Genomic DNA, 11,605 nt, shown 5'->3' on the forward strand with positions numbered 1-11,605 from the left:
CACTGTGGGGACAACGTCATCTATGCACTTATTGATGAAGCCGGTGACTGATGTGGTATACTCCTCAATGCCATCCGATGATTTCCGGAACATATTCCAGTCTAAACAGGTCAACATTCACAACAACCACCCGAGCCACTGCCTGTTCACCCAGCTACCATCTAGAAGGCGAAGTCAGTACAGGGGCATCAAAGCTGGGACCGAGAGACAGAAAAACAGCTTCTATCTCAATACCATCAGACTATTAAACAACCATCACTAACACAGGGAGGCTGCTGCCTACAATACAGAGTTGAAATCATTGGCCACTTTAATAAATGGATCACTTGTCACTTTAATAATGGCACTTTAATAATGTTTACATATCTTGCATTACTCATCTCATATGTATATACTGTATTTTATACCATCTATTGCATCTTGCCTATGCTGCTCGGTCATCGCGCATCCATATATTTACATGTATATTCTTATTCCATCCCTTTACTTAGATTTGTGTGTATTAGGTAGCTGCACTGTCGGAACTAGAAGCACAAGCATTTCACTACAGTACACTCGCAATAACATCTGCATGTGTATGTGACCAATACAATTTGATTTGATCTGTGCTAGCAAAACAGTCCTGTAGCTTAGCATCTGTGTCATCTGACCACTTCGGTATTGAGTGAGTCACTGTTAATTCCTGCTTTAGTTTTTGATTGTAAGAAGGAATCAGGAGGATAGAATTATGGTCAGATTTGCCAAATGGAGGGCGAGGGAGAGCCTTGTACGCGTGCATCTCTGTTATTATAGTTGTTATTATAGATATATTAGCAGATTATTGGGTCAGTACCTGAAGTATGTTTTTTTAGTTTTTGGTGCCTGGACTGGTCAATATCAAACTGGGCCTCCGCCTCCTCCAAGATAGACTCTTTACCCTTCAGGTCCTCCTCCTTCTCCAGTCGGCTCTGTATCACTGACTCCGCTTCAGTCTAATTTCACAGAAGAAGAAGAAATTAAATACATGTTTTCTCAACAGCTTGTATTCGTGATGAGTCTTACTAATGTCCGCTAGCTGAGTTAGATGTAAAATGTAAATATATATATATACTTACGATGAACTGTTGGATCTCGGCATTGTAGGAAATGGTCATCTGTTCATTCCCCTCCTCTGCCTTAACAATCTTGTTACTGAGACGTTCAATCAACGCGCCCATGAATACATGCTCTCTGAGTTTCTTCTCCTGATTTAAATGTTTATGAAATATAAATGAATAAAACAAATATAAAGTGCATGTGCTATCTCAATAAATTCCTGAAGAATTAAGGAAAAATAAGCGAACCTCTTCAAGCAGTTCCTCATATCTCCTCCTGGTTAAACCGATATTAGAGTGGACCTCTTTCACATGCTGTACTTGATCTTTTTTTAGATTCTCCAGAGACTGGCACAGTACTTCTTTTTCAACTTCAAAGATTGCTCTGAAAAGAAAAGGTAAAAACCGTAGGCCGCATCAAATCACCCAATTTATGAAGAGAAAGTCAAAGTCTACAATGAAATGAAGAGATACTATTTGTTGCTTACATGTTCTTCTTTTCTTTATTGAGCTGTCCATGCAGTTCATCCACATTTCTTTCAAACAGGTCTGCATTAACTCTATGAGAAACAAAATGCTAACTAGGTAAGCAACTATTCTGACAATTCTGCATGACATTTACTTTATTTTTTGTGCAAAACTAAACAAGGAGATAAAAGCTCTATACTTTGCAAGATAATTATTTAGAATTTTTATACATTATATTTCAAACTTGGTCAGATGGTTAATGCTGTCCTTAGTGAAATAGGTTACTTTGATACTACACAAAAGTGTCAAAACTCGTAGGGGAGATTATAGACTAATATTATAAAATGGACCATATTACTTACATATTGGTTTCATGGAGTTGTTTGATCTCTTCATCCATTTCTCTGATCTCAATTTTATGTTTAGCGATCGATGCAATGCGCTCCTCAAGTCTAAGTCTGGACTTTTCTAAGCTGAAAATCAATCAAATAAACAAACAGATGATAAAATGCAGTGGTGTAAAGTACTTACGTGAACATACTCTAAAGTACTACTTAAGTAGTTTTTTTGGGTATCTGTACTTTACTATTTATATTTTTGACTACTTTTACTTTTACTTCACTACATTCCCAAGAAAATATTGTACTTTTTACTCCATACATTTTCCTTGACATCCAAAAGTACTCGTTACATTTTGAATGCTTAGTAGGACAGGAAAAAAGTCAACTTCACCCACTTATCAACCGAACATCCCTGATCATCCCTACTGCCTCTGATCTGGTGGACTCACTAAACCAACATGCTTTGTTTGTAAATGATGTCTGAGTGTTGGAGTGTGTCCCTGGCTGTTTGGAAATGATGTCTGAGTGTTGGAGTGTGCCCCTGGCTGTTTGGAAATGATGTCTGAGTGTTGGAGTGTGCCCCTGGCTGTTTGGAAATGATGTCTGAGTGTTGGAGTGTGCCCCTGGCTGTTTGTAAATGATGTCTGAGTGTTGGAGTGTGCCCCTGGCTGTTTGTAAATGATGTCTGAGTGTTGGAGTGTGCCCCTGGCTGTTTGTAAATGATGTCTGAGTGTTGGAGTGTGCCCCTGGCTGTTTGTAAATGATGTCTGAGTGTTGGAGTGGGCCCCTGGCTGTTTGTAAATGATGTCTGAGTGTTGGAGTGTTCCCCTGGCTGTTTGGAAATGATGTCTGAGTGTTGGAGTGTGCCCCTGGCCTTCCATAAATAAAAAAAACAAGAAAATGGTGCCATCTGGTTTGCTTAAAATAAAGAATTTGAAATTATTTATACTTTTACTTTTGATCCTTAAGTATATTTTAAACCAAATCGTTTTTGACATTTACTCAAGTAGAAGTTTACTGGGTGACTTTTACTTGAGTCATTTTCTATTCAATTATCTTTACTTTTACTCAAGTATGACAGTTGGGTACTTTTTACACCACTGATAAAATGTAAGTAAAAATGACTGTCAGCCAAAGTAAAGGGAAAGCAGTGTTGCAGGTTGACTTGATCCTTCGTAGGTGCAGGATGCAAAGAGGTATAGATGGAATACCGTCTTGAGACATTGAGGTGTTCAGCCATGACGTCGTCCTCCTCTTTCCTTTGAGCTTTAAATCTGTCAGACATCTTAGCAATAGACTCCAGGCGGATGGCATTCACTATCTGGCCCTCCTCCATCTCACCATCCACCTGCACACATAACAGAACAGAGCCCATCTACACAGCGCCAATCTATAATGCATGAGAATCCTCTACAACAGAGATCATCAACTAGGGGGCCGGAGCATAATTACAAATCATTTATAGACTGCAAATTGACCGCAAGTAGCCCAAACAGATATATTTGACTAAAACACAACTTTGAACCTTGCTTACATTTGAAAACGATCACATATATCTCTCTATTATGTGTAGGAATAGTTTCAAACAAATTTCCAAAATGAAAATCCCTTGGAGCTGATTTGCTGGTGATTTTTACAGTCTTTTATGTTCAACAATAAAAATATTTTTTTGTTGTTGTGTTTTTTTGTTTTGTTGCTCAGAACACTTGCTGCTCTACAATCACCCAATACTGCCTCCCCCAGACCACACGAGCCCCGCATATCATCCAAGGGGGGTGTTCAGTAGCGAGTAAACATTTTGAAACGGGGAGGTACTACCTGAAGTCAAAGCCAACCTTCAGCATCATAAATTTGTTTCACATACACTACATGGCCAAAAGTATGTGGACACCTGATCGTCCAACATATCATTCCAAAATCATGGTCATTAATATGGAGTTGGTCCCCCCTTTGCTACTATAACAGCCTCCACTCCTCTGGGAAGGCTTTCCACTCAATATTGGAACATTGCTGCGGGGACTTGCTTCCATATATAGCCACAAGCATTAGTGAGGTCGGCGTTTCAATTCATCCCAAAGGTGTTCAATGGGGTTGAGGTCAGGGCTCTGTGCAGGCCAGTCATGTTCTTCCACACCGATCTCGAAAAAAAAAAATTGTGTATGGACCTCAATTGCGCACGAGGGCACTGTCATGCTGAAACAGGAAAGGGCCTTCCCAAACTGTTACCACAAAGTTGGAAGCACAGAATCGTCTAGCATGTCATTGTATACTGTAAAGTTAAGATTTCCCTTCACTGGAACTAAGGGGCCTAGCCCGAACCATGAAAAACAGCCCTAGACCATTATTCCTCCTCCACCAAACTTTACAGTTGGCACTATGAATAGGGGAAGGTAGTGTTCTCCTGGCATCCGCCAAACCCAGATTGGTCCGTCGGACTGCCAGATGGTGACGTGTGACTCATCACTCCAGAGAACGCATTTCCACATTTCCACTACAGTCCAATGGTGGCAAGCTTTACACCACTCCAGCCGACGCTTGGCATTGCGCATGGTGATCTTAGGCTTATGTGCAGCTGCTTGGCCATGGGCAGCGTACGAACAGTTCTTGTACTGACATTGCTTCCAGAGGCAGTTTGAAACTAGGTAGTGAGTGTTACAACCGAGGAAAGATGATTTTTTACGTGCTACGCACTTCAGCACTTGTCGTCCCATTCTGTGAGCTTGTATGGCCTACCACTTCGTCGCTGAGCCGTTGTTGCTCTTAGACGTTTCCACTTCACAATAACAGCACTTACAGTTGATCGGGGCACCTCTAGCAGGGCATACATTTGACAAACTGACTTGTTGGCAAGGCGGCATTTAATGACGGTACCACGTTGAAAGTCACTGAGCTCTTCAGTAAGGCCATTCTATTGCCAATGTTTGTTTATGGAGATTGCATGACTGTGTGTTCGATTTTGTTCACCTGTTAGCAACGGGTGTGGCTAAAATAGCCGAATCCACTAATTTGAAGGGATGTCCACATACTTTTGTATATATAGTGTATAATTCTGACTTTTGCCAGACACATACAAACACCCCAACTCCTCTACAAGGGGATACCAGGAGAGTAATTCTATTCAAAGGGCATTTTCTTCACGTTCAGTCAGCCTGTCATCGGATCATATGGCCACACACAGCTGCTATGCCCTTTGATGGACTGTGTGAACTCTAGCACATCAGAGGACACTCCAGTGGACTGTCTCTCTTAAAGGTCAGACTTAGCACAAAGTGCCTTTGAAGGAATACTTTCTAAAAATATCAATTTGACTACAGAACAGTAAGGCTGAGGCCTCTGGCAATAGCAGGAAATCGATGTCTCACATCTGACATCATGCAGGTGTTTATAATCCATTCCACCATAGCAACACCAACAGAGAGAAGAGAAGAGTGAGAGGGAAGAGGAGAATGAAGCAACATGTTGCCCTGGAGCTGTACTGTAGTAGTAGCATCGCTTTGGAAGAATCTAACCATCTCTTACCTCTACAATCTTTTCCTGTAGTGCCTGAACTTTCAGTTCAAATACAATTCTCACTTCAGCCAACTCCTTTACATGAAATTCCCTGTGGAAACAATGGTTAATGAGTCGAAACATATGGAATGATGGAAGCAGACATGATGTAACATACAGTATCCCTTGCATTCCATGTATGCTCCATGCTTACGCAACATACAGTACCTGGATGAATGCAAATCTTACTTCTGAAGAACAAGTTCCTCAAATGTGTTGATCTCGTCTGCCAGCTGCTCTTTGTATTGGATTTCAGACGCTGTCAGTTTGGCTATACTTTGCTCTAACTGGACAATGTGCTGCAATGAAGGAAGAGTGTTGGGTGAAATAACACAATTTATAAATATGTATTTAAATCCAGTGGTGGAGATAGTACCAATTGTCAAGATACCTTAATATAAAATGACAGAAGAAAAAGTGAAAGTAACCCAGTAAAGTACTACTTGAGTAAAATTCTTAAACTATTTGGTTTTAAATATACTTAAGTATCAAAAGTAAATGTAAATAATTACTCAAATATACTTAAGAATCAAAAGTAAAAGTAAATGCTATAAATAATTTCAAATTCCTTATATTAAGCAAACAAGACAGTATGATTTTCTTGTTTTTTTTTATTAACGGAGAGCCAGGGACACACTCCAACACTTAGATATCATTTAAAACGAAGCATTTGTGTTTAGTGAGTGCCAGATCAGAGGCAGTAGGGATGACCACGTGTCCTCTTGATAATGGCATGAATTGGACCAGTTTCCTGTCCTGCTAAGCATTCAAAATGTCACAAGTACTTTTGGGTGCCAGGGAAAATTTATGGGAGTGAAAAGTACATATTTTCTTTAGTTATGTAGTGGAGTAAAAGTAGTCAAAAATATATATTGTTAAGTGAAGTACAGATTCACCAAAAACTACTTAAGTAGTACAATTTTTACTTAGTTACTTTACACCACTGTTTATATCATACTATAAATGAATAAAAAAGGCAGTTATAGCAAGTGAAGAGCATTAGTCGAAAATGTAATTAATTTACTACTTCACTGAAATACTTCAGTTCACTTGCTTTTTTTTGCTCTGTGACTTTGTCCTCCTTATCCAGCAGTTCTGCTAAAAAAATGTCCAGCTCCCTGCGTTTCTTCTCGTTGTTCTTCTTCTGGTCCTGTATGTTATTGATGACTTCCTCACACTAGACCAGCAAGGAGGATAATATTAAGACGGTACCTCACAGCAGGGTATAGTATCTCAGATACTGTAAGCAGGTAGCGGTTAAGAGCATTGGGCCAGTAACCGAAAAGTTTCTGGTTTGAATCCAACAGCCGATTAGGTTAAACATCTGCTGATGTGCCCTTGAGCAAGGGACTTTTAAACCTAATTGCTCCTGTGCATCTGCTAAATAACAAACATTTAAGCATTTAAAATGTAGCTATAATAAGAGGTGACTGTGATGTACCTCTCTCTGAAGATTCTCATTTGTTTCAACAAACATCTTCCTCTCTTGAATCATGTCTTCCTCTAGCTCCACTTTAGTGTTCTCCACATCTGTGATCTTGGCTTTCCCTTCTTTGATCTCATTCATTGTTTCATTGAGCAGAATCTGTTTATTGGCCTTCTCTGACAGCTGGTAGTTTAATTGGTTGATGACATTTTCATGGTCACCTTTTACCAACTCTCTCTCAGGACTGAAAAAGATTCCAAAACAAGTAACAAGTTATAACATCATGGATGTTATGTGAAATGTTGCCAATTTTGTTATGATCTGTTACACCTATACATTGCTCAACATTACTTATATTACTTACTAAAGAATAGCATTTTGATTTTCAAGGACTTCCTGTTTTTTCTCCATTAATTCTATTTCTTGCACTATACTGTTCAGTTCATCTTGGAGTTGAGTAATTTGACCCGCATTTATATTTCTTGCAGCCGCAACACCAGCTGAAAGGGACAATGACACATATCTGTGAGCAAAACATGACTGGATAGCTTTTTCATTCTAGCTTTAAGGCAAGAACAGGCAACAAGGCCTCTCTAGGCATAAGTGACATAAGCAGTCGCTTAGGAACTCAGTCGGGGTCTTAACTTACAGTTGAGAATAGTAGAACACACAAGGTGCAAGTTTGACATTATTCTCTTGTTTTCTCTTGTTATGTCAGTCACTGACTCAGTTAGCCATGTCAGCTAACCATTTTTTATATTGGTAAGTTAGTCTAGCCAGCTATCTAAACTTGTAGTAATCATGTCCAAATACCGACAGGTCACGCAGTGCACATGCCCAGGGACCCTGGCCTCCAGGGGGCCCCCACTGATTTTGTAAGTCACTTTTGTAAGTCACTCTCACTCAGATATCATTAACATGGCATAAGTCATGGCAAAATGTTAGAATGGCAGGAAATTAGCTGTAAAACTGCAAATCTTTTCTCGCTGACTCATGGCAAAATGAGAATTGCATGATACATTTTTATAAAATTGCAACATTTTCTCTCAGCACAATGGAATAATGTGTAGAATTGCAGGAAATGTACTTTAGAACTGCAACATTTTTCAAGATTGGGGCCACTAAAAAACAAATCTCACTTAGGGCCCCCAAAGGGCAAGAGCCGGGCAATATTAATTTCTTTCCAGTGGGCAGACATCAGTTCAATTTTTAGTTTTGATTTACATTTAGTTGTCAACTGAAGTGAATTAATTGTGAAAACCACAAAACAGTTCCACCATGTCATTGGATATAGTTTAAAAGTTGGGTGAAAAAAATATAAAATATCCCTTACGTTGATGACTTCCTTCCAATTCCAGTCAGGTTTCCACGTTGATTCAACATCATCAAACTTATATTTTGGGTTGAAATGATGTGGAAACAACATTGATCCAACCAGGTTTTGCCCAGTGGGTTGTATTCTATGAAATCACATCATTGGGGTATATAAGTTATTACCTGATATCTCATTCTGAACATCATCATGGATATTCTGGCATTGATGTCGGAGTTTGCTTGTTTCAATAGTTTCTACCTCCAGTTGTTCATGGACTACTCTTCTGGAAGTCTCCTGATTCATAGAAAATAGGGGTCTCAAAAGAGTGTGTAAAGCAAGTGTTCTGGCCTCTATGGCCATTGTCTCTATGGACTTATTTCATTTCAATGTTTTATTAGTTGTATGTACAGGATACACATGGTATACACAGTCCAACGAAATGCTTACTTGCAGGTTCATTCTCGACAATGCAACAACAATAAGAAATAAGAATAGATATGAATACGAACATAAAGTAAATGGCTCAGGATAATATACTTTATATTTACCTACCCACTGGGCACAGACGTAAATTCAACGTCTATTCCTCGTTGGTTCAGTGTGTGCCCAGTGGATAGGTTTACATTCCACTTTAGATAATCGATTAGTTTATTAGTCTATTTATTAAATCAATCATATTGGTCGCAACAATATTTAGACTACCCGATGTTCGATCTTCTCTTTCCCTATTGGCATATGCCTACCAGTTCAGTGATGGCAGCAGCTATTTCTTTCAGGTGATGACTGGCCTCAGGACTGAATGGAACTCCCTCATCCCTCAGCTGCTTGTCTATGTCAAGGCAAACGTTCAAACAGGCAAGTTGTGCTATTAGCGATGCAAATTTAGATCTGATACAGTACTTATTTGAAACATTACAATTATTCAACTTGGCAACTACAAATCAAAGTAATCGGTTGGGTTGCATCACGTCTGCGCTCATTCACAAGTGTAGGAGTTGTCAACACTGAAAAGTAGCAGTTTATCGGATGCTTCTCTATACGTTTCGTTGACGATAGGTGGGGGCTAGCTAGCTATAGTCACTCATGACATGTGTAACAGTAGCAAGAGAGAGAGGCGCATTTTGTTTTCTTACCTAATTCGCCCAAATGCTCCAAAGCAACTAGAACAGCTGGAAAGTCAGGCACTAAGCAAGATGCCATGTCGAATGTAAAATATATGCAAATAGCTAGCTTCGTTGACTTGTATCAGTGTTTGGCGTTTGCTTCCAAGTTTGAGCAGCGCGAACCGAATATGGGTTGGCATGGTAACCAACATGCAAGACACGAAAGTGAGAGTAGGCCGAGATCTTGCACTCAAAAAGATGAAGTACATGTGGAATGGGATTGGAATAACAATATTAATGAGTATCACTCTAGCATCTTGAATATATTATATTTGGTATGTTATTACTAAAATGTTTTCTAAATAAAGATAACATTATCCTATCTTAATTTGGGGGTAATATATAGCCTATCTTTATTTGGGGGTAATATATAGCCTACCTCTCATTGTATGTATTTTTGCCAGTATTAATCAACGTCGTTAAAGACAATTTCAGGGAAAGACGTCAATCAAATCATTCTCATTTACATGAAATTCCTTTGGAGAACTTGTGATGATGTACACTAGATGGCAGTGTAGTACCAGAGATAGACCAATTCCCAGAACAATACTTTCCAGCGTCCATCCAAAGGGATACTCATTGCAGTCTGCAATGCAGGGGTATTTCTTCTTGGATAAATTATTATCTGTCTTCTATGGACATGACATGGTCGTTGTATAGGCCTATATGTGACATGCATGGACCAAGACAGATTATATATGTGTCAGTAGTCCTCAAGTGTGGCTGTTCCTTCTTTCCATTGTGCTTACTGATCTCAAAGTGTCTGACATGTGTGGAATACCCCTAGACAAACCAAGTCCATGCATGGGCTTTCACCTAGATGTGAAGTATACATGAACAACACAGTCCAGCTGATGACACAAAAGTACTAGGCCTGGTCACCAACAACGATGAGACACCCTATAGGGAGGAGGTCAGAGACAACAACCTCTCCCTCAACGTGAGCAAGACAAAGGTGAATATCGTGCACTAAAGGAAAAGTAGGGCCGAACACACCCACATTCACTGAGAAGGAGCTGTAGTGGAGCGGGTCGAGAGTTTCAAGTTCTTTGGGGTCCACATCACCAACAAAGTATCATGGTCCAAACACACCAAGAAAGTTGTGAAGAGGGCACGACAACACCTTTTCCCCCTCAGGAGACTGGAAAGATTTGGCTTGGGTCCCCAGATCCTCAAAAAGTTCTACACTATCGCGAGCATCCTGACCGGTTGCATCACCGCCTGGTATGGCAACTGCTCGGTCTCCGACTGTAAGGCGCTACAGAGGGTAGTGCGTACGGCTCAGTACATCACCGGGGCCAAGCTTCCTTCCATCCAGGACCTCTATACTAGGCGGTGTCAGAGGAAGGCCCAAATCATTGTCAGGACTCCAGTCACCCAAGTCAGAGACTGTTCTCTCTGCTACTGCATGGCAAGCGGTATCGGAGTGCCAAGTCTAGGTCCAAAAGGCTCATTAACAGCTTCTACCCCCAAGCCATAAGACAGCTGAACAATTAATCAAATGGCCACCCGGACAATTTATACTGCTGCTACTCGCTGTTTATTATCTATGCATAGTCACTTTACCCCTACCTACATGTACAAATTTCCTCGACTATCCTGTACCCCCGCACATTAACTCTGTACCGGTGCACCCTGTATATTATTTTGTTATTTTATTGTGTTAATTTGTATTTTATTTGACATTTTATTTAGTAAATATTTTCTTAACTCTATTTCTTGAACTGCATTGTTGGTTAAGCGCTTGTAAGTAAGCATTTCATGGTAAGGTTGTATTCGGTGCATGTGAGAGAAAAAAGTGATTCGATTATAGAACTTGATGTCAAGCAGCAGCAACACCCCTATTCAATTTCCATACGTATATTTACAAGCAGGGGGCACTGTTGATCTCTCTGCACCACTATGACCAATGACTCAGATCCAAAATGCTGGAGAGGAAATTAGATGGATTTGAGCTGCATTACATTGTTGGTATTGATTTCCTTACCACAGAGCCAAGGAGGAAATATTTGTTATAGTTAGCTCCGCCCCTCCTAAATCCTACAACTGCAGACACGATGGCTTATAGCCAATGAGAGTGGAGAGCAGCGGCTTCTCAGTGTCAGTCAGTGTAAATTCCCACTCAAGTTAAAAGTGTCTCATGTGTGGACTTCAAACCATCTTTGTGGTACCATTTAAAAGTTTCCATATTCTCATTTGAGTATATTTGAGTAAATATGATACCCACCTTGCATTCTAGAGTATGCTGGTTCTCTCAACCGATGGTGTGT

At 40.0% G+C, this 11,605-nt stretch overlaps 1 protein-coding gene across 2 annotated transcripts in view; it reads right to left on the bottom strand.

Annotated features, from left to right (window-relative positions):
* ccdc175 (coiled-coil domain containing 175) overlaps positions 1-9,456 on the bottom strand; it is a 14,481-nt gene extending 5,025 nt beyond the window's left edge. The window contains exons 1-14 of one of the 2 annotated variants that reach the window (XM_035751926.1): positions 9,306-9,456; positions 8,916-9,001; positions 8,355-8,466; positions 7,222-7,357; positions 6,873-7,101; positions 6,486-6,608; positions 5,621-5,730; positions 5,402-5,483; positions 3,094-3,230; positions 1,904-2,014; positions 1,562-1,633; positions 1,323-1,458; positions 1,095-1,223; positions 833-971 (exon numbers count right to left, since the gene is read on the bottom strand). In XM_035751926.1, the coding sequence (XP_035607819.1) occupies positions 833-971; positions 1,095-1,223; positions 1,323-1,458; positions 1,562-1,633; positions 1,904-2,014; positions 3,094-3,230; positions 5,402-5,483; positions 5,621-5,730; positions 6,486-6,608; positions 6,873-7,101; positions 7,222-7,357; positions 8,355-8,466; positions 8,916-9,001; positions 9,306-9,372 (1,669 nt within the window). In that variant the 5' untranslated portion in view covers positions 9,373-9,456. Of the gene's footprint in view, positions 1-832; positions 972-1,094; positions 1,224-1,322; positions 1,459-1,561; positions 1,634-1,903; positions 2,015-3,093; positions 3,231-5,401; positions 5,484-5,620; positions 5,731-6,485; positions 6,609-6,872; positions 7,102-7,221; positions 7,358-8,354; positions 8,468-8,915; positions 9,002-9,305 lie in introns of those variants that run through there. The other variant, XM_035751928.1, reaches the window with a different exon arrangement.
* Positions 9,457-11,605: the final 2,149 nt, after the last annotated feature.

The sequence above is a fragment of the Oncorhynchus keta genome, chromosome 35, assembly GCF_023373465.1.
Source record: "Oncorhynchus keta strain PuntledgeMale-10-30-2019 chromosome 35, Oket_V2, whole genome shotgun sequence".
NCBI lineage: Eukaryota > Metazoa > Chordata > Actinopteri > Salmoniformes > Salmonidae > Oncorhynchus > Oncorhynchus keta.